Source organism: Scyliorhinus canicula, chromosome 18 (genome assembly GCF_902713615.1).
Source record: "Scyliorhinus canicula chromosome 18, sScyCan1.1, whole genome shotgun sequence".
NCBI lineage: Eukaryota > Metazoa > Chordata > Chondrichthyes > Carcharhiniformes > Scyliorhinidae > Scyliorhinus > Scyliorhinus canicula.
Genome location: NC_052163.1, coordinates 10,434,435 through 10,458,529, shown reverse-complemented (window position 1 = coordinate 10,458,529; position 24,095 = coordinate 10,434,435). Strand labels below are relative to the sequence as shown.

The following is a 24,095-nucleotide window of genomic DNA, read 5'->3' as shown; positions in this document are numbered from 1 at the left end:
ATTATGTTCATTACAATAAGCACCAACAATATCCACCAGAGATATCTCGTGATGATCAGCAACAATACCAGAATTCTACATATGTTAACAAATCAGCAATGTGGGCAATTTGAATTACAACGAGATGTCTACCTGGAATTTCATTCCACTCGGCACAGGTTAAGGATCAATACTGCTTCTGGATTAGCCATGTCTTCAAAGTAACCAAAACTTTACTGAAGCATAAATTTAGAACTAAAGTTAACAGCAGCTACTGTGGGTTCTGGTCCAAATTTGAAGCAAAATACACCATTGCTAATATTTTCTCTACACAGCAACTCGCTCATCACCTTCAGTACTGTCTGCAAACTGTTCTTTTTTTGTGTTGTGACATATACCAAGCAAGCAAGGTGACTAAGTAAACTAGTTAGGTGAGAAATTTTCATGTCGGCTTATGGATTGGGCAAGTGAAATACAAGTGCAATAATAATTCATTAAAAGAGATGGGCCGGTTTCTGTTGAGGATTACAGGATAAGGCTAGGATAAAATAAACCTGAAACTGGATTTGAAATTGAATTCTAATTGGAATTATGGCTAAGTTGGAGGGAAATTAATGTCTAGGACACTGATCCAGTGGTCTTGATTCAAGATGAATGTGCCAAATGGAAATTTCTCATTCCTTATACATAGAGTGACAAAGGGTCCATTTTCTAATTTGAGCATCATTCATTATATTCAGTGGTGTGAACCGGGAGCAAGTGCAAGAAGCAAAACGCAGTATTTGCAACAAATTACAACACGTTTGGTTAATAGGTTTCATATCTCAAAGATTGTTGTCTTAAATCCAGTGGATTCTTTGCAATTATTTCACTACATGAAAAGTAGGAATTGAGCCACTGGCCTGCAGTCTTAGATTGACAAAGTGGTGGACAGGCATTTGGAGAGAGGGTGCAGGGAGCACAGAGTTTTGCTCTTATGCAGATGACATCCTCCTCTATATTTTGAATCCCGTGGCCAGCATGGAAATAACAACAGGACTCCCCAGGTTACAAACTCAACCTGGGGAAGAGCAAAATCTTCCCGGTGAACTCCTGAGATGGAGCAATGGAGCTGGAAGGACTACAGTTTTAAAGTGAGCCAGAGGGACACAGGCTAAAAGACATGTATGTGGACAGTAGACTGATGACCTTGGGAGAGCCTTCGGAGAAGCTTCAACTCCCGAAAGAACTGTAGCTGCACGACTTTCTCCGCAAGGAGACAGGAGCGTTCCCCCAGCTACCCGGACACACACTCCTGGACACAATGATAAGGCTGGACTGGTGGGGGGACTACACGTGTGGCGACATTTACAGATGACTTACAGAAAAGGCCAGGACCCCACTGAATGAGACCAGACACAAATACTGGGGGGAGTCAAGATTGAGTGGTGCCCATCTGTGCCAGTCTTTGAAGTATCAGAGCATCCAGAGCTCTGGACAGGGAAGGAAAAGGATGCGCTGGCCTTCAATCACTGATCGCCAGGAAGAGACTTCTGCTGGACTGGAAGTCGGTGGCGCCACCTAGGGCCTCAGACCTGGCTGAGTTCCTGAAATTGGAAAAGGTAAAATTCTCGATCGGGATCCAACGGTCACAAACCTCTTTGTGGTCCTGCTCACAACCAGCAACAACGAGGGGGTGAAAATAGGAAGGGGGAGAGGGGAAAGAGCTACCAGGACAGATGGGAGCTCACGTGCCGCAAAGGAGAGACGGGGAAGGAGGCCATTAGCCCGGCCATTAGAGGGGGACCTTCAAAAAAAAACCTAAAAAGAAATAGCATTACCATAAAGAGGGCAAGTAATTTAATTCATAACACTCAAAAAAACAATCAACTTTAATCTACAGGGCTGAGTAAAGTCAAATTATTTCCCACATCCCACTGTGGCACTACAGACAAATACATGCTGACAAAGCTTCCATTTAAAAGACCAATGTAAGCAACTTCTTTAAAAATACAGAATGGTTTTGAATACCAGCATTCCCTCATTGCTTTGCCCAGTGCTTCAAAACTATTGGTTTGTTTCTACACAGTGAGCAAACATTTTGTGAGATTTCTGCTCCCTTATCTAATACCAAAATTCAGGTTTTCACCGCAGTGAAACTTCATAATGTTGTAACAAGGGAAATACACAAAGTGGATGCCAAGGATGTCAAGACCAAGAATACAAACAAGTGTTTAAGAAGCTCACAAATAAGTGTGCAGTTACTTACAAAACATAATTGTGAGAAACAAAAAGCAATACACACTGCTGATGCTAGAAATCTGAAATATAAACACGAAATGTTTTAAACATTCAGTCAGTCAGACAGGCAGCATCTGTAGAGATAAAGTGGCAGGGTTAATGTTTCAGGTCTGAATAAAAGGGTCATTGATCTGAAATATTAACTTGCCTTTTGCTCTCCACAGAGGCTCTATCACCTGTTGAATGTTCACAGCATTTTTGTTTTTAAATTTATAATTAGGTGAAACGTTGGCACAATGCACTTACCTTTTAATCAATAAGTTTGTTATTAATGAGCATACACTATTAAAGTGAGGAGAAAGAAATACAAAAAAGGAACAAAAATGATTTGTTAAACTGTTAAAGTTTGGCCTAAAAGTCTTTTTATTCCACCCTTAGTTCAAAAATCTTTTCTGTCAGTGCAAAATTAAAGAGAGACCGTCTTGGAAAATTATGTAGCATAATGAAGAATCAAAAAAAGCCAAACTATTGTTAGTGAAAGCATCCTGGTTTTAGCAATATCAGGTTAATTAAACACTAAATTCAAAAGCACAAAATAGTTCTAGTTTTATTACTTTTGCAAAGAGCTATTTATTTACCAAACCCATGATGCAATATTTCATGGTTACTTCAATTTCTCACTAAACTTCTCAAACATCCATATTATCAGTCATTTCTTACCCGTCTGGCAAGTCATTATCAAACAAACGACTGCAATCCACCACAGGACCTCCACTGCCTATCCGATCTCTAGACTGAAGGCTTACTGTGGATAAATAAATAAGAATTCAGTTCAGTCCATTAATATTTCTACATTTTCTTCTTACCTCGAAATACAAAAAATAAATTACACAAATACATTTAATAAATAACAAAATTATTTCCTCTCTTCTGGTTTCCGCATGTCAAATACCATTCTTCAGCCAAGACAGGGGGAAAGAATAGACCTTTGAGGGTGTTTTGCCTTTTAACTAGATTATGGTTAATTTGCACCTCAACTTAACTGTCTTGCTTTTGTTCCATATCCCAATGTAACAAAAATCAATCCAATTCTTGAAAACTTCCAGGATCCACAACTTTTGAGGGAAAATATGTTCTTGGTTCCAACCACTCGGTGTTAAAAATGCTTCTGATTTTGCTTCTAAATGGCCTGGCTCCAATTTGATTATGCCTACTTGTACTGCATTCTTCTTGTAAATGCCCTGTTTTCAGCCTTTGTATCAAATTGAACTTTTGCCAAGCATTCCAGACTGATTTGCCCTCAGATTTATTTTCATCTGCAGGAAATCATTTTTTCTTTGCCTATGGAGTGATTCCTTTCACCAAGTGAGATCAAAAGATCACTGTCTGGCGATCACACATACAAACATCAATCCTGTGACTCAAAGTCATAAGGAAGGAGAAAAGTGCAAGAACACAACTGTTAACCTAATTTTATTTCAATGTTTACATATTCCAGCCACTGCTTTTCTGCTTTCAAGAGAAAATGTTTTATACGTACCTACTATCTGCCCCCTTACTGTATCATTGTCATTAGGGCTCAGTTTGCATAGATCCAGTCTCTGATCTGTGGAAAATGAAAAGTTTTCATTATCTGCTTTCTCTTAAGAAATATTTAGCAGTTTCATGAAATTCAGACTCTAATCTTTGCCAAAGTTAATATACATTACGGTTGTCTACCGTCGGACAACATTTTAACAGATGAGAAGTTAGAAAGAGTACAACAATATAGACCATTCAATATAATGGCTGATCTTCTACCTCAACTTCACTTTCCCATACTATGCTCATTTCCTTGATTCCCTTAGTATTGAAAAATTTATTAATCTGTTTTAAACATACTCAAAGACATAAGCATCCATGGCCCTCTATGGTAGAGAATTTCAAAGATTCACAATCCTTTTGAGTGAAAAAAAAATCCCTCTACCTACCCTGTCAAAACTCTTTAAGAATTTTATGTTTGCCCTCTCATTCTTCTAATAGAACTAGAACGCATTGCTATTGATCATTTACAAAACCGCACTTGATCACTATGTTGCAGTGTAACTATGGTACTCTGTTTAAAATCCAAAACATCACAAACGAATGTAGAACATGCATTCTAGCCAATGAAAATTCTGTGATGTCTTGTGCTATCTTGTCTCGAACACCTCCCTGTATTAAGGATTTTTCCCATGCCAACCATTTTTACACTCTTTGAATCAGAGGCTTAATTCAATTTAAAAGGGGAGCATATAAATTTAAGAAGAATGCAAAGGCGCTGGAGGGTCAGAGAGATTTACTAGAATGGTTCAATGGATGAGGGATTAATTATGTTGATAGACTGGAGAAACTGGGGTTGTTCTCCTCAGTGCAAAGAGGGCTAAGAGGGATTTGATAGTCTTTAGAATCATGATGGGTTTAGATAGAGTAAAGAAAGAGAAATTGTTTCCCATAGCTTAAGGACCGATAACCAGAGGGCGCAGATTGAAGGTGGCTGGCAAAAAAAGGGAGGCAATATGAGGAAAAACTTAATTACACAATGAGTGGCTAAACTTTCAAATGCCCTGTCTAAAAGGATGTTGTGTACAGATTCAAAGGTAGCCTTCAAAAGGAAATTGGATAAATACTTGGAGAAAAATGTGTGATACAGCAAAAGAGCAAAGAAATAGGATTACCAATTACTTTTCAAAAGAGTCAGCACAAACTGAATGAGTCCAATATGCCATAGTCACAGCAAGTACTGTGAATCCAAACACATTAGAGCAAGTTCAACGTCCCATTAATCTGGACTAAAATTGAAGCTTAATAGGGTAGTATGTAGGAACGCAATACACCACAAAAGCAAATGAGCAACAAGAATAGACAAATTAGAGAGAAATAACTGGTCAGCTTTCAGACAATAGGCGTGAGTTTGTTTCGTTAACCTGATTTGGGAATAGAGGGATATGGACCCTGGAAGTGTAGAAGATTTTAGTTTAGACGGGCAGCATGGTCGGCACAGGCTTGGAGGTCTGAAGGGCCTGTTCCTGTGCTGTATTTTTCTTTGTTCACAATAACAGAAAAAAAGACTTCATTTTTATCATGTCGTTCACAAAATCAGCACATTTCAAAGTACTTTATAGACAATGATGCGCTTTTGTAGTCTGGTTATTTTTGTAAGGCAGACAGTGCCTTACACAGCAAGATGCCACAAACAGAAATGTAATAATAATCAAATTATCTTGGGTTTTTTAGGTATTAAATGAGAGAGAAACATTGACGAGGGTGCCTTCTTCAAAAATAGCTGCATGGAATCTTTTACATCCCCTATTGTCAGTATAGCACCCCCTCAGTACAACACTGGAATGTCAGCCAAGAATATGTGCACCACCATGAATGCACAACCTACTGATTCAGAGGAGAGGGTGCTCTCAACTGAGCCACGATTGTCACCTTACATTAATTTAATATTAATCATCCTGTAGACCCTATCAGCAGATAACTTAACAGCATTATGCAACAACTCCTTTGAACTTCAGTTCAGGCGCTTATAGAACATAGAGTGCAGAAGGAGGCCATTCGGCCCATCGAGTCTGCACCGACCCACTTAAGCCCTCACTTCCACCCTATCCCCGTAACCCAATAACCCCTCCTAACCTTTTTGGACACTAAGGGCAATTTAGCATGGCCAATCTACCTAACCTGCATGTTTTTGGATGGACTGTGGGAGGAAACGGGAGCACCCGGAAGAAACCCACGCAGACAAGGGGAGAACGTGCAGACACCACACTGATAGTGGCCCAGCGAGGAATCGAACCTGGGACCCTGGAGCTGTGAAGCCACAGTGCTATCCACTTGTGCTACCGTGCAGCCCTGGTGTACAGGTGCACACCTACAGATCTAGGTGTCCAGGTCCACAGGTCACTGAAAGTGGCAACACAGGTGGAGAAGGTAGTCAAGAAGGCATACGGCACGCTTGCCTTCATTGGCCAGAGCATGGAGTATAAAAATTGGCAAGTCATGTTGCAGCTATATAGAACTTTAGTAAGGCCACAGGTATAGTATTCAATTCTGGTTGCCACACTACCAGAACGATATCGAGGCTTTGGAGAGTGTGCAGAAGAGATTTACCAGAATGTTGCATGTTATGGAGGCCATTAGCTAGGAGGAGAGGTTGAATAAACTAGGTTTGTTCTCACTGAAACGACAAGAGGTTGAGTGGCGACCTGATAGAGGTCTACAGAATTATGAGGGGCATAAACAGAGTGGATAGCCAGAGGCTTTTTCCCAGGGTAGAGGAGTCAATTACTCAGGGGCATAGGTTTAAGCTGCGAGGGGCAAGGTTTAGAGGAGATGTAGAAGGCAAGATTTATTTATTTATTTTACACAGAGGGTAGTGGGTGCCTGGAACTCGTTGCTGGAGGAGGTGGTGGAAGCAGGGACGATAGTGATGTTTAAGGGGCGTCTTGACATGAATAGGATGAGAATAGAGGGATACGGACCCCAAAGTGTAGAAGATTTTAGTTTAGACGGACAGCATGGTCGGCGCAGGCTTGGAGGGCCGAAGGCCTGTTCCTGTGCTGTACTTTTCTTTGTATCGCACCCCCACCCTCTCCCTCCCCAGCGGTCACAGTCGTGCATCACCAGAATCGGGACTCAGCTCCATTTTGTGATATTATGGAGTTTGCAGAGATATAATTTTCATTTTTAAAATGGACACAATAGCCTTAAAAATGGCTGCTGAAAGCCACCAGTTGCCCCTGTACTGTGCTTGAGATTCTAGAAAGTTCCAAGCGGATTTCAGACACACATCCAGACTTGAAAAGACTTTTCAAATTCTGTTACCTCAGTTCACCTCACAGCCTGCAGGCAGCATGAGCTTTAGGGCCCACTTCCTCTCAGTTTATCCCTAGGCCCCTGTTTGAGAAATTTGTTACGTATTTTGGGATGTTTTTCCCTGCATAAAATTTACTACATGAAAGCTGGCTGTTTTCCCTTCTGTTCTTCTCCTGCCTACCGATTTTTTAAAAATAAAATCTATTTATCATCATGAACACTATGAAAGATAATCGACCGGAAAGGTTGGCTCAGCTTCTTTCCACGTGGTACTCCTAAGATGCTGAGTATATCCAGTTTTAATTTTGAAACATGTCCCCATTGCTGCTGGGTATTCACTAAAGGTTCCCACGTCCACTCCCTACCAACTGGAGCAAAACAGGAGTGAGCCTTGAAACTGCCCCGAGTTAAATACATTTTTATTATTTCACAAGCTGCTACTAAAAACCTGAATCTTCTGTTGAATGAAATCTATGAAATCAATGAAAACATACCTCAATAGGGAGGGGAAGAGAAAGAGAGAGAAAAACAAAAAAAATACATCACAGCATGGTGGTGAAATATATTGGAGCAATATTGTGCAGGAATGAGACACGCGTTTCATTGGGCTACCGTATGATAATAGGAAGGACGAGGACAGAGAGAAAAAGGAAATCACAGAAAGGACCAACCCCATTTCTCCCCCCCCCCTCCCCCAAACTGCAAAACTACTTCCACATTTTCCAGTGAGTTACTCAGTGTATTGATTTGAACAATGGATATTCTTCAATACAGAACTGCACGTGCACCTTGCAATTAAAATCTGCCTTTTGACAAGTTCTTCACAAATAGTTGGCAATAATGCTAGAATTGCATCAATCTCTCGACTTTAGCAACAAAAAAGAGGGGAGAGAGAAAGGGAAGACCAAGTATAGGGTAAATTATTGGGTATGGCACCACATTCACACATTAACATTTGGAACCTTGAAGAAGCAGATGGAAGAAGGGGCATAGAAGAGCACAGAATAATCAACCTAGATTCAATGTTTTAATTTAACAATAATCCATCCACGCCCCTTCCAGTTCCCTTTAGTCTTACAAGGCTACACAGCTTTGACAGGAGGTAAAAGCCTCTTGGAATTAACAGCAACATACCAAATAATTCTTCCTTTGGGGAGGTCGTTAGATGCCATTTGGCACTACCACAGCACAATTTGGCAAGGAAGAACAGAATCCATTTCTTCCAACCATTCTTGCTGGTCATTAGTACTCAAATAATGTACTTTAAAACTTTATATTTCAATCAGGCAGAGCAAATTTAAGCTAATAAACAATCTAAAGGTGCCAGAGAAACAAACAGTTCATATTATTCATGCCCCTCAATCTGCAATGTGTCGCAAGGGTGACATCCGGGTCAATGCTTCTGTGCGAATACAGAATTCTACATAAGCAGAAAATCAGTTTGCCATCGCTTTTCAGAATGATCGCGGCTTTCCAATTAAAAGATTTGAAAGAGATAACCTTGATAAGAGATTTTAAAATAAACATGGCCCAGGCAACTATCAAATTTGTTCTTCAGCATTAAACTGTATATACTCACAACCGGTATCTTTAAGGCGATTGATGGCATTGGAAAGGAGTCGCACACAGCCAAGGAAGCCTGCACCCTGTTTTTTGTGAATTTTCTTGTGATTCCAAACGCTGATTGTTATAGAATCTGATCTCCCAATATATCTGGAATAACACAAGAGGTACTAGAATTAGATCAACCATTTATACTGTATAATGTTCTACTTATTGTTAAACAGTTACATAACAATCAAGTTGACTTCAAAAGAAAAGCGAACAAATTGATTCTAATTTCTTCCTGCTTTTTAGCTTTTCTTCAACCTTTTGGTTTCACTATACTACAAATGTCCCACGTCAGCAGGCAGATAATGCTACCCCAGTCCTTTATAGGTATAGCAGCAGGCTAAACAGACTTTGGATTTTGTTCTGCCTATCAATTAGATCATGGCTGATCTGTATCCCAAACCCATCCACCGTCTTAAAATCCTTTTATCTTATAATCAGCTAGTGACAAATCAGTCTCAAATTTAAAATTATTAATCGAGCTAGCACCTATTGCCTTTTGTGTGAGAGAGTGTTTCACAATTCTGCCATCCGTTGTGTGGAGTGTTTCTCAACTTTACTCCTGAATGGCCTGGCTCTGATTTTAAAGTTGCTTTCTTGTCCTGAACTCCCTAACCAATGGAAAAATGTCTATCTTCTTGATAACTCCTCTCTTCATTCTTACATCTTAATCAAGTCACCCCACAGCTATTTATTTATGTTTTTCTTATATAAATTTTGAGAACATAATTTTTTTAGCGTGGCCAATTCACCTACCCTGCACATCTTTTTGGTTTGTGGGGGTGAGACCCACGCAGACACAGGAAGAATGTGCAAACTCCAAATGGACAGTGGCCCAGAGCCGGGATCGAACCCGGGACCTGAGCGCTGTGAGGCAGCAGTGCTAACCATTGTGCCACCGTGCCGCCCTAACCATTTATATTGTAGAGAACAGGATCACAGAATTGTTACAATTCAGCCCATTGTGTCCACACCAGCTCTCCAAATTAACATTTCACCTAGTGCCATTCTGCTGCAAATTATTTTTTTCAAATAATAATTTAATTCCCTCTTGAATGCCTCAATTGAACCTGCCTCCACCACATTCGCAGGTAGTGCATTCCAAACCCTAAACACTCGCTGTGTGAAAAAGTATTTCCTTATGTCATTTTTGCTTCTTTTCCCAATTACTTGAAATCTGTGGGTATGAAAGCAAGACTTCTTTCAAAACAGTGCTTTGGACATGTCTGCCTTCTTTCCCAACTGAGAATTCCAACCCACCCCGGCTGCCCAAGACAGGGTCCCTTTTGTCCTCACCTTTCACACCACTAGCCTCCACATTCAAAGGATCATCCTCTGCCATTTCCATCAACTCCAGCATAATGCCACCAAACACATATTCCCTCAACCCTTTCAGCATTCCGCAGGGGGCACTCCCTCCGTGACACCCTGGTCCACACCTCCATCAGCCCAAATCCTCCCACAGCACCATCCCCTGCAATCGCAAATGGTAAATTACCTGTCCTGTTACCTCGTCCCTCCTTACTGTCCAAGGATCCAGGTGATACAGCATTTAACTTGCACCTCATTCAACTTGATCTGTTGTATTCGCTGCTCCCTATGTGGTCTCCTCCACATTGCGGAGAATAAACGCAGACTAGGTGACTGCTTTGCGAACACCTTCATCGTTGTTCCATCTACAAGCATGACCCCAACCTTACAATTGCTTGACATTTCAAATCAGCATCTTTCTCTCATGTCCACATGCCCATCCTAGGCCTGCTGCAATGTTTAATTGATGCCCAATGCAAACTGGAAGAATAACATCTCAGGTTCTGATTAGGCACGTTACAACCTTCTGGACTCAACCGGAGTTCAACAACTTTAGACTCTGATGTTTCCCCTTCACCTTGGCCCCTCCCTTTGTAGTTTGTGTTTTCCAGTTCCCTTGGCTTGCCCCAACATAAACCCCCCCCCCCCCCTTGTTTAGTTTTGCAAACAATAGTCCAGATTATGGCTAATCCACTAAAGCACAACATCATTGGGAAAAAGGGGCCATGATAAACCATATGGTGAGGCATTGGTTTCCCTTTTAATCTACAGGTGCGGACTGCAAGACACAACAAACAGCAGAACCAGCAGCACCATAGAGGTCAGCCTTAAGATCTGGCCTCCAAGCCTATTCCTTTTCAAGTCCATCAATACAGCAAACCGATCTCCCGGTAACAGGATTATAAAGCAACTAACTTTGTGACCTACAGAAAGTCCATCTTTTTCAAGAGAACCCTACAACATCTCTGGTATTTTGCACTTGGATCACTGAATTCACCCAACTACACTTCCGGAGTGACAACTCTCTTCTTCACCAAGCCTGCACCATGTGTTTTCCAAGAAGAGTTATTCCTGTAAATTACAAATTATTCTTTTGTTTATAACTTGCAAAAGCACACTATCTCCTTTAACTATTTCCCTCAAGAATGAGTATGTGCATGGGCAAGAGTGGGTGAGCGAGTGACGTAGATTTTCAGAGGAAACTCGTGAATAAATAATTATTTGTATTTAAACCCACAAAAACCTGTTGCTGATTTTTCAGATTGTCCACACACTCAGGGGTTTACTAAAACACATAGAACACTTCCTTTTCTAAAAGCATGCTAATTACAGCCAGTACGGGAAGGGAACAGGGTTTAAGATCTCTCTCATTCCTGGCAGTAACAATGTTACTTTACCAACAAAGTTATTGGGGGGATCTATTTCGTTCCTTTTTACTATATTGGATTGACTAGATATTTTTCCCAATGCCGCTTCACTAAAACTGCTTCAAGAATCAATGTTACCAACAAGAATAAATTAAATGGTTTTAGATGCAGCCAATGTACTTGGCTGCATGAAATGATTTTAACTGTAATGTCTTTATCACAAATACTACTTTCAATGGCAAGACTCAGAAACTTTAAGATAGTTTCCCATCAAGATATCAATCACTGCTCCACATGAACTTTAAACATATTTCTGTTAAAGGTATTAGAGGGTTTTAACAGAAGTACATGCATTTATTACAAGCCTTACTTTGCATTGGACACAGTCACTCGGCTCATTGTGCCTGTGCCAGCTTTGAAAGAGCTATCCAATTAGTCCTATTTTCTAGTCCTGCCCCTTTTCCCAACGCAAATTATTCCCAATGGACATATCCAATTCCCTTTAGAAAGGGATATTAAATATATTGGGCTGGATTCTCTGCTGTCGGGATTCTCCGTTGTGACGGCAGCCCAGGGATTTCCCCGACGGCGTGGGGCTGCCCACAATGGGAAACCCATTGGGCGGCTGGCGAAACGGAGAATCCCTGGGGCGCACCGCATCAGATGAACGGAGAATCCACCCATTCCATTTCCAGTTAAAGATGTGCAGGCTTTTAAAAAAAAATTAGAGTACCCAATTCTTTTCTTTTCCAATTAAGGGGCAATTTACCGTGATCAATCCACCTACCCGTGCACATCTTCGGGTTGTGGTGGTGAGACCCATGCAGACACAGGGAGAATGTGCAGACTCCACAAGGACAGTGACCCAGGACTGGGATCGAACCCGGGTCCCAAGCACTGTGAGGCAGCAGTGCTACCACCGTGCCACCCGCTAAAGATGTACAAGTTGAGTCAAACCCCAGAATGTCCTGTATAATCTAATCGAAACTTGGAACAAGGAGATAGTCAACCTTGTCAGATGCAAAAGGAGTAAACAAAGCCAGAGCAGTTTGGGACAGTTTGCTAATCCTAAATTTAGATTTCAGCCTTCTCTATTATTTGGTATATTTTATAATATATACAACTTAGCTAAGAATTCTAAAACTGTAATTAAAAGATTCTGATGTCAAACAGCGAAGTCAGATGTCTGAATCTGAATTACTCACAGTTACCTCACTTACAGCTATTATTGTACATGATGTTCTTACCGTTGACCCTCAAGAAAGCTGCCCAGGAAGATCTAGTAATCTGTGGTGCGGAGTTTCCCTTTCCTGACATGACTTTTCACGCCAAGTCAAGGGGATCACAAATATTCCAGCAATAGTGATGTAATTGATCAGGGCAAACAGCCAGTCACATTGAAGTATTCTCAGGCAGCAAACGAGGAAGTAAAAGCAACTTAATGCCTTCACTTCAGGTTTTACAGATAACAAAATAAATGCTTGGGTCGTAGATACAGGATTAAGGCAGAAGCCAAAATATCAAACAAATTTTTGTGGGCAGCACGGTAGCATTGTGGATAGCACAATTGCTTCACAGCTCCAGGGTCCCAGGTTCGATTCCGGCTTGAGTCACTGTCTGTGCAGAGTCTGCACATCCTCCCCGTGTGTGCGTGGGTTTCCTCCGGGTGCTCCGGTTTTCTCCCACAGTCCAAAGATGTGCAGGTTAGGTGGATTGGCCATGATAAATTACCCTTAAGTGTCCAAAATTGCCCTTAGTGTTGGGTGGGGTTACTGGGTTATGGGGATAGGGTGGAGGTGTTGACCTTGGGTAGGGTGCCTGTTCCGGGGGCCGGTGCAGACTCGATGGGCCGAATGGCCTCCTTCTGCACTGTAAATTCTATGATAATCTATGATAACATGTGGAATTTTGCACAATGGAAAAATCAGACATTCAACAAATTAAAAAACCCAACTGAGGGCTAGTGAAGATATTTAACAGTAATTATGAACAATATGCTGTTAAAAACACTTTACACATCATTCAACAAAATGTAACTATCGAGTTGTTTTTAGAGTGAGGATAAAAGGGTGAGAGTGGATGTTTTCGTCAGTTCAATGATTTCTAACTGGAGGGGTGGGCACAACATCGTACCCTCTGGAAAAGTGCAGAATCACTAAAAGCAATTTCATGTTTAACTGACCATCTATGTACTTTAGAAGTAGCTGCCAGTTTCAGAGGAGCAATAATGACAAATACTGACACTTTTGCCATTATTACTATCCCAAAATAACCAGGCCAGTGAAAACTAAATGGTTTATTTCAAACAGCAATGCAGCAGGGAATCCCGTTGATAACGGCGGGACCGGTAGAACCTGCTGGCGGACCAACACCTCCACAAAAAAACACGCGGTGGGCTGGTGGGAAAATCCCGCCCATTATGAGACATTTATAGAAACATTTTGTGTGTAACTAGAACATAGAACATAGAACAGTACAGCACAGAACAGGCCCTTCGGCCCTCGATGTTGTGCCGAGCAATGATCACCCTACTTAAAACCACATAACCCGTATCCCAACAATCCCCCCATTAACCTTACACTACGGGCAATTTAGCATGGCCAATCCACCTAACCCGCACATCTTTGGACTATGGGAGGAAACCGGAGCACCCGGAGGAAACCCACGCACACACGGGGAGGACGTGCAGACTCCACACAGACAGTGACCCAGCCGGGAATCGAACCTGGGACCCTGGAGCTGTGAAGCATTGATGCTAACCACCATGCTACCGTGAGGCCCTTAACTTTATGTTTTTTTTTAAATGCAAATTTTGCAAAAATGCAATCAATTCTTCCAGGAACTCTTCCCTTCGGGGGCCTAGCAGTGAATGTTATACATTAATAGAAAAATCCCAAGTCGATTTTCCGTTTGGCAACCCATTCACAACAAATAGCATTGAAGTTAATCACAGCACAAATAAACAGCACCAAAATTGGAATCATTTACACAATAAACATGAATGTCCTTCACCTTCATCACGTTTGCTATGAGGCATTTAATTTTAACCATCTTTAAATGAGAAAAACCAAACACCGAATCCACTCAGATAAATAGCAGTGCTTTGCTTTAAATCAATTATATATTGCAGCGTCTTTCAATGGTGTAAGCATCTGTCTCAAACACCATTGTTTGAAGTGGTCTCAAATTTGCAGGTTGTAATTTGATTCCAGGACTAGGGTAGTAATGCAGGAACAATCGTGGGCATCTGAAAATTCCTCCCAAAAAAGCAATAGAGAACACGTGCGTTGATAGAATGATACAACACTGGGAATAAAACCCATATGACTGGAACAAAGTTTCAACATGTAAAGAATGAGGTAGGCATTCCTATTCATATGAATTAGCCAATATTCTGAATGCCATAAAAAGTGAACTATCATCTGTACCATTACCGACTTCTCTTCAGTTGCCTTGTTACAAAGTTTTACCAGATTTCAAAATCTGATTTCTGCCCTCAGGGGACATTGTCCGCGTTGTTAATAACGTTGTCATTGTAGCAAAATGTTAGGTCTTCAGCATTCAATTACGTTATTTTATAGCATTTGGGAACTGATATAAATTCAACAGAATAAATCCCCTTTCCTAACTCTGCGAATGGCAAGATAAACAATCACTTAATGAAACATTACAGCATGTTTCTCCTCCACAACAAATTTAAAGGTAATGGATTTCCAGGAAACATCAGTTCAATGTTCAAATAGTTTTGTATATTGTAATTTCCATCCAGTGTACTTCTAAGGAAAAAGATTAACGGTAGAGATTTATACAAAACTGTCGTACCCACCATTATTGGGATTATGCCAGTACAAATTCGAACTGATTAATACCAGCGCATGAAGAGTTCAACATTTTTATCTGAAACAATCAAAATCTAAACAGCAAGGTGGGCTGTTCTTCTGCTAACATTGAGATGGCCAAAGATTAGTGCTTTGCCAAAGATGACGTTGAAGGGGCATCTTGACAAATACACAAATAGGATGGGAATAGAGGGATACCAACCCCGGAAGTGTAGACGATTTTAGTTTAGATGGGCAGCATGGTCGACGCAGGCATGGAGGGCTGAAGGGCCTGTTTCTGTGCTGTACTTTTCTTTGTTCTTTGCTTCTGGGTCAAAATACTGAAGCATTAGTTATAAGCAAAGGCCAGGCACATCAACAGCAGGGTAGAATGATATAGCACAGAAACTGCCATTTGGCCCCATCACACTCCTTGGTAGAGCTGTCCAATTAATCCTACTCCCCTGCTCCTTCCCAATAGTGTTGGAATTTATTTTCCCCAGAAATATTTATTCAATTTCCTTTTGAATTTTAGTATTAAATCTGTCTCCAACATGTTTTTAGGCAATGCATTCCAGATTATGGCAACTCAGTGTGTAAAAGAGTGCTCCCCGTGTCACTTCTGGCTCTTTGTAAAAAAACCAATTATTTTTTTTTCCAATTAAGGGGCAATTTAGTGTGGCCAATCCACCTAATCGGCACATCTTTGGGTTGTGGAGGTGAAACCCACGCAGACATGGGGAGAATGTGCAATGGGACAATGACCCAGAGCCGGGATTCGAACCCGGGTCCTCAGCGCCACAGTCCCAGTGCTAACTACTGCACCACGTGCAACCCCACTTGTGGCTCTTTTCCCAGTCACCTTAAAATGTTGTTGTCTGGTTGCCAACCCTACTGACACTGGAAACAGTATTTACTTTATCAAAGCCATTCAAGATTTGAACACTTCAATCATACCTCCTTTTAATCCTAATTTGGAATTATATTCTTTCACTGTTGCTGAATCAAAATCCTGGAACTGCAGCAGATGGTGAAACTCCTGCACATGTGGTTGTGCGGTTTGTGACACCCAATCCAGCAACGTCTTGGGCAACTACTACCTGCATCAAAGATGAAGATCTAGGAATGGAGGGGGATTGACCCGTGGGTTATTTATGTACAATGGAAGTGAATGGGAAGGGGTTTGCTCCGTTGTTGTAACTCAGAAAAACAAAAAGGAGGGAAGCATAACTTCTGGGTTAGAAAGCGAGGTGCAGAATCCCAGTAGGAGCAAGGTGGAGTCCAACACATCGCAGTTGGCAAGAACCAGAGGCCGGAGTGTGGCATGAACTGCAGGAGGGAGGCAGCAAAGGCTCGGGAAAGGGCAAGACAGAGGCGGTGGAAGAAGCCGAGGCAGTGGGGAGCAGCAGACAGGCCAGCTCTCTTGAGCTGAAGGTAGCGGGGAGCCGAGGCAGTGGGGAGCCGAGGCACTGAGGAGCCGAGGCAGAGTGACCTGCATGGTGTTAACCAAAGTTGAAGAGAGCGGCTGAATGAGCAGCATGATGACAAACAAGCATGCACTGCTGATGGGTGCAAATCATTGCCTTCAGCGGTGGGAGAAAGTGTGTGTTGGCAGACAGAGCACAAGCATGTGTAACTGTGCCGTGCCTGGCCGGTCAGCATTAATTCTACAGACTTCAATTTTGCTAACAAGTCTATTGCATGGTACTTTGTCAAAAGCCTTTTGCAAGTCCATATACAGATCATCAGCCACATTATCCTCATCAATCCTTTATTAATTTAAATAACGTGTTCAAGTTAGTCAAACGGAATTTGTTTTAATCAAATGATTGCTGACTTTCATTCATCAATATTTTTAAAAATGCCAATTCATTTTTCCCTAATTATTTTCACAAAAAAGGCTTCCCCTGGATTTAGAGGTCATGCAATGGTTGCTTGGCATTAAATGTTGGAAAAAGACTTGGATTGGTAGAAACAATTGAAAAATGAGGTATTAATTTTCACCAGGGTGATTTTAAAGTAGACTTTATAAATACTTTTAGATTCACCCATACTTGAAAAAGGGTGTGAAGGCATTGGTGAGAGTAGAGAAGATTTACAAGAATGATTTCAGGGATAAACATGAGGATAAATTGGAGAGGTGGAGTCTGTTTTCCCCTGGAGAAAAGAAGGCTGAAAGGAGACTTGATAGGAGGTATTCAAGATCCTGAGTATGGACAGAATAAGTAGTGAAAAACTATTCCCTCTCAAAAGTCCACCAGTAACTAGAGGGCAGATTCAAAATAATAGGTAATAGTGTTAGTGATGTGAGGAAAGATTTTTTTCACCCAGTCGGTAGTTGGAGTCTGGATTTGAACCAACTTCCTGACAGGGTGGTGGAGGCAGGTCCAATCAAGGTTTTCAAAAAGGAATTGAATTGCTATATGAAAATAATGTATGTACAAGAATGGGCAGCGCGATAGCACGGTGGTTAGCACTGTGGCTTCACAGCGCCAGGGTCCCAGGTTCGATTCCCCGCTGGGTCACTGTCTGTGTGGAGTCTGCACGTTCTCCCCATGTCTGAGAGGGTTTCCTCCGGATGCTCCAGTTTCCTCTCTCAGTCTAAAGATGTGCAGGTTAGGTGGATTGGCCATGCTAAATTGCTCTTCGTGTCCAAAAAAGGTTAGGAGCGGTTATCGGGTTACGGGGATAGGGTGGAAGTGAGGGCTTAAAGTGGGTCGGTGCAGAATCGATGGGCCAAATGGCCTCCTTCTGCACTGTACATTCTATGTTCTATTACAGGACTACGGCAGGGGAGTAGAATTAGGTACTTTTCTTTCAGGCAGCTAGTGCAAACTCGATGGGTCAAATGGCCTCCTTCTGCACTGTAAAGATTCTGCGGTCACCTTGCTGATGAAAAATATGTTTTTCAATCTGGCTAAAAGAAATACAACTCTAAAAATGTGAATGGCCATTTAATGACCATATAAATATATAGCCAATCACAAGATTTTTAACAGGATCTTTGATCAAAGGTTTCAATTCTCACTCATATTCAAATCAACTTTTAAAAAATTTATTTTATTAAGGCATATATAATTTTAACAATTTTCAAGAGGAAACACACAAAATGAATAACACCCACCCAACCAACAACCAAACCCAGCCAACATGGCTTACATGCACAATTCCCCAATCCCCCTTTTCTACAATTTCCCACCTCAACCAACCCCCTATGCATCCTTCTTTCCTTTTACCCCGTCCCCCACTTTGTTAATTTTCCCCCAAAAAGTCGATAAACATTCCACCTCTGGATGAACCCTGGCATCAATCCCCTTCAAATCAACTTTAAGCAATCAATACCAATTGCCCCATTAAAGCAAATCCAGAGGTTCAAAATCACCATTTGAGGAAAGAATAATCATCATATTCATCTTGCAATCTCAGAATACGGTCTGCACGTACTGGAACCATGGTCTCTGGTTCTACTGCCAACCCTGGCAGTGAATTCTATACCCACTGTGGAGAAAAACTTCTCTTATTCTCATTCCAAAATCTCTTATAATTAATTGGTGTCCTTGTTGCCTCCAAAACTGACAATCATAATGCTCTTCTGATCTACTTGCCCTCTTCCACCCTCCATAAACTTGAACATGTGCAAACCTCTGCTGAATGTACTAACCTGCTGCAATTTCTGCTCATCCGTCACCTCAGGGCTTGTAACCTACGTTAGCTCCGTGTCCAACAATTTTAAAATTCTCACTGTAGTTTTCAAATCTGACCATGTTTTGCCTCTCCCATCTCTGTAATCACCACCAGTCCGACAACCTTGCAAAATTTCTACTCTCCTCCAATTATAACCTTTTGCACTTGCCCGATGTTAATCCTTCCACCATTGCTGGTGACGTCTTCAGCTGACTTCTACTCTCTAAACTTTTTCATCTTACTCTCCTCCTAGAAGCAGCTCCATAAAACAAACCTCTTTTTACCTTTTAGCATCTCCTTCTCTGTTTTAGTGTCAAATTTTGTTTACTAATAATCCTATAAAACACCTTGGGATGTTTTACTACCTTAAATGCACAACCTAAATGCAAATATTCTGTTAACACGGTATTTGGGAGCCATATCAGAGCGGAATATAATAAAACGGCGATTCTTTATGCATCCAATCACAACCAAGGTAGTATTTGGAGTGTTACACGTGACCTCAGTTCTCATGGGATCAGGGAGGAATGGCTGGCTGAGGCTCCTGCAGTCAGCAACCCCTTCTGCAAAGTGTACATGTGCAAATATTAGATGAAAAATGGATAGACCTCTCCGGATGCCCTACACAAGACGATAAGACATAGGAGCAGAGGTAGGCCATTTGGTCCATTGAGTCTGCTCCACATCCTTCCACATTAACAAGATCCGTCTCCAGGCTATCAAGGAGGCAAAGGCCAGGACTCTGGCCTCTTTTGGCTCCTGCACTCCCGGATCTTCTGACACCCCAAATATCGTTATCCCCAGACTCGGCTTTACCAGAGTGTCCAAGACCCTGGACAAAGCCTTTGCAAAGCCTCGCCAGAATTCTTTGAGCGTCAGGCATGCCCAAAACATATGGACATGGTTTGCTGGGCTCCCTGAACACCACACACACACCTGTCCTCCACCCCAAAAGGCTTGCTCATTCTTGCCACTGTCATGTGCGCCCGGTGGACCATCTTAAACTGAATCAAGCTAAGCCTGGCACAAGGCGATGAGGAACTGGCCCTGCCCAGGGAGTCCGCCCACAGGCCCTCTCCAGCTCCTCCTCCCACTTGCCCTTCAGCTCCTCCGCCGAGGCCTCCCCCGCCTCCTGCAGCTCCTGGTATATGTCTGATACCTTTCCATCTCCTACCCACATGCCCGAGACCACCCTGTCCTGTATCCTGCGGGAAGGCAGCAGCGGAAATTCCACCACCTGCTTCTTCAAGAAAGCGCGGACATGCAGGTACCTAAAAGTATTCCCCGGGGGCAAACCAAATTTCTCCTCCAGCACCTTATGGCTAGAGAAAGTCCCATCTATAAACAAGTCCCCCATCCTTTTGATACCCGCTCTGTGCCAGCTTAGAAACCCTCCGTCTATTCTACCTGGGACGAACCTCTGGCTGTTTCGTATCGGGGTCCAGACTGAGGCCCCTACCTCCCCCCTGTGCCTTCTCCACTGACCCCAGATCTTCAGTGCAGCCATCACCACCGGGCTCGTGGTGTACCGTGCCGGCGAGAGCGGCAGCGGTGCCGTTATTAGTGCCCCCGCATCCCTGCAAGACGCCGTCTCCAGTCGCGTCCACGCACCCTCGCCCCCTCTACTACCCATTTCCGAATCATGGATATGTTCGCTGCCCAACCATAGCTGCAGAAGTTCGGCAGTGCCAGCCCCCCCTGCGACTGTGCTCTAAGAAGTCTTTTAACTCGCGGGGTCTTGTTTGCCCACACAATTTCCGTGATAATCCTGTTCACCCGCTTGAAGGAGGACTTGGGGATGAGGATGGGAAGGCACTGGAAGACGAACAAGAACCCGGGGAGGACCGTCATCTTCACGGACTGCAGCCTGCCTGCCAGGGAAAGCGGCAGCATGTCCCACCTCTTAAAGTCCTCCTCCATCTGATCCACAAGCCGAGTTAGGTTGAGCTTGTGCAGGGCATCCCAACTCTTAGCCACCCGTATGCCCAAATAACTAAAGCTCCTCTCCACCATCTTGAGCGGGAGCTCTCCCAGTCTCTTTTCCTGGCCCCTCGCATGGATCACAAAAAACTCGCTTTTCCCGACATTCAATTTATACCCAGAGAAATCCACGAAATCGTTTAGGATCTGCATGACCTCCCCATCCCCTCCACCGGATCTGAAATATACAGGAGGTAATCCGCTTTCAGTGCAACACGATGCGCCTCCCCTCCCCGAACCAGCCCCCTCCAGTTTCTAGACATCCTCAGCACCATGGCAGCCACTCCTTGGGGGACTCCGCATACCTCCTGTCCACCCTGAGTATCTCCCCCACCAACCTCTCCCTCTCCATCCTATTCCTCTTCTCTTTGTGGGACCTGATAGAAATTAGCTCCCCCCCCCTAATAACTGCCTTCAGCGTCTCCCAGACCATACTCACGGAAACCTCCTCTGTATCATTGGTCGCCACATAGTTTTGGATACTCCTCCTAATCCACCCACGGACCTCCTCATCCGCCAATACAGTAGTCCTACATCCCGTCTCCATAGAGGGCGCTGGCCTCTCTCCACCCCCAGACTCAACTCCACCCAGTGCGGAGCATGGTCAGAGACCGCAATGGCCGAGTACTCTACCCCCTCCGCTCTCGGGATTAATTCCCTGCTCACCACAAAAAAAAATCGATCCGCGAGTACACTTTGTGGATGTGGGAGAAGAAAGAAAATTCCTTCGCCCTTGGCCGAGCGAATCTCCACGGATCCACTCTCCCCATCTGGTCCATGAACCCCCTCAGGACCTTGGTCACTGCCGGCCTCTTACCCGATCTAGATCGATCCAGAGCCGGGTCCAGGACCGTTCGCATCGTCCCAATTCGGGGCATACACGTTCACTAGCACCACCCGGGCCCCCTGCAGCCTGCCACTCACAATATATCTACCCCCTTTATCCGCCACAATATGCCCCGCCTCAAATGCCACCCGTTTGCTCACCAAGATTGCGACCCCCGCCTGGTCGTCGCATCCAGCCCCGAGTGAAAGACCTGCCCCACCCATCCCTTCCTCAGCCTAGTTTGATCAGCGAGCTTCAGACGTGTTTCTTGTAGCATGGCTACGTCTGCCTTTAGCCCCTTTAAGTGCAAGAACACACGGGCCCTCTTGACCGGCCCATTCAGGCCCCTCATGTTCCATGTGATCAGCCTGGTCGGAGGGTTGATTACCCCAGCCCCTGCCGACTAACCATCCTCTTTTTTAGGCCAACCAAGTGTCCGCGCCTCCCGCACACTCCAGCCCCCCAGCCAGAGGCTCCCCGTCCCGGCTCCCCCTTTGACTCCAAAAGTTGCTTCCCCTACAGCCAGCAAAGCAGCATCCCAGCCCTCACACCCCCCCCCCCCCACACCTTCTCCCAAGTCAAGCATCTGCTTAACCCCACTCTCCCCCCAATTGCTCTCCCGTAAGTCAGCTGACTCATGCTGACCCCGGCCGCTCCCACCTCTACCTCCAATCCCACTGTTGACTCCCTCTACGGGCCTCCAACCTTCCCCCCCCCCCCCCCAATCCAAATGAGGGGGAGAGAGAGACCCCCACCCCCCCTATTCACATGTGTCAAGAAAGAAAAGTTCAAACAAAGAATCAACCTTCAGGTGCTATCCCCGATGATGAGCAACTCCTCCCCCCACCCCGCAAACTGCTCTCGCCGTCCGGCCCGTCCCCACTGCCTGTGACGCAGCTCTATACAAACAGCAAACAGACCCAGAACCTCGAGGGCCCAGAACAAAGGGACAAAACAAAAAGAAAACACAGGGGAAAACCAACATAACACCGTCCCCTCCAGCCCCCACCGGGGTGCCCCAACAACATACAGCTGTCCATTAATTCAAGTCCAGCTTCTCGTTCTTAATAAAAGTCCATGCCTCATCCGGCGTATCGAAGTAATGGTGCCGGTCTTGGTACGTGACCCACAGCTTCGCCGGTAGCAGCAGCCCGAACTTCACCCCTTTGCTGTGGAGGACCGCCTTGGCCCGGCTGAATCCCGCACGCCTCTTAGCCAGCTCGGCTAGTCCTGGTAGATACAGATCTCACAGTTCTCCCACTTACTGCTTCGCTCTTTCTTTGCCCATCGCATTCCTTGTCGGTGAAGCGGTGGAATCTTACCAACATAGCTCTCAGCGGCTCGTTCGCCTTAGGCTTCCTTGCCAGGACTCTGTGCGCCCTGTCCAGCTCCAGGGGCCATGGGAAGGCCCCAACGCCCATCAGCGTCCCCAGCATCATGGGCACAAACGCACTCACATCCGACCCCTCTGCGCCTTCAGGGAGACCCAGAATTCGCAGGTTCTGCCTCCTCGACCTATTTTCAAGGTCTTCCCGCTTCCCCTGCCATCTTTTGTGCAGGGCCTCGTGCGCCTCCACTTTAACTGCCAGGCCCAAAATCTCGTCCTCATTGTCAGAGGCCTTTTTCTGCACCTCCTTAATCACCGTCCCCTGCATCTTCTGGGTCTTCACGAACCTTTCAATAGAAGCTTTCATAAGGGCCAGCATCTCCGCTTTTAACTCGAGTGAAACAGCTTCTAAGGAATTCCTGCTGCTCCCGTGACCACAGGGCCCAACGCTGCCTGATCCGCGCCGGCCGCCATCTTGCCTTTTCGCACCCGTTCTCCTCTCTTCTCCAAAGCAGCCTTTTTGATCGCCCCACTCCTGGTCCATTCCATACAGCACTGGGGGATTCTCACTGTTTCCAACCCACACTGGGAATCATTGTTCAAGTGCCGCTGGAGCTTCGTAAAAGGGCACAAAAGTCTGTTGTCGGCAGGAGCTGCCAGGAGCGACCTACCCAGGCATAGCAGCAACCGGAAGTCCCAGTCTAGCTTTCTAACGGTTTATGGAATAAGATACCGTGGAAGAGATACATAGGCTAGGTAGGAGTAACACTGGGAGTTCAGAGAAGAACAAAGCGTAAAATAATCACAGCTATTCATCATAGGTATGACTTGTCTTCTATTTTAGTGGAACAAATACAATGTGCAAAAATGATTCAAATTGTACAACTTAAATAAAGTTTCATTTGAAGGATTACAAGGTGGTGCATTAAGCTGTGTTAGAAGAGGAACCTTGTCTTCCGGTTGCGGCTATGCGGAGCTAAGCCGCATGTTCGGCAGCTCCCGCTATTTAGGGACTTTTGGGCCGTTTTGAGGGCCCCAAATGGCGCTGTTTTTACGCATCCCGATGGGGGAAGGTGCCTGGAAGAACTTGCCCCACGCTATATGGTGCTCACCCGGAGTGGGACGAAGAAAAAGGC

The 24,095-nt window shown here is 44.1% G+C and overlaps 1 protein-coding gene across 2 annotated transcripts in view; it reads right to left on the bottom strand.

The window, feature by feature from the left end:
• Positions 1-24,095, bottom strand: part of smurf2 (SMAD specific E3 ubiquitin protein ligase 2) — a 241,286-nt gene that overhangs the window by 64,426 nt on the left and 152,765 nt on the right. For both annotated transcript variants that reach the window (XM_038777045.1, XM_038777046.1), the window contains exons 4-6: positions 8,615-8,748; positions 3,740-3,805; positions 2,920-3,004 (exon numbers count right to left, since the gene is read on the bottom strand). In XM_038777045.1, the coding sequence (XP_038632973.1) occupies positions 2,920-3,004; positions 3,740-3,805; positions 8,615-8,748 (285 nt within the window). The remainder of the gene's footprint in view (positions 1-2,919; positions 3,005-3,739; positions 3,806-8,614; positions 8,749-24,095) is intronic.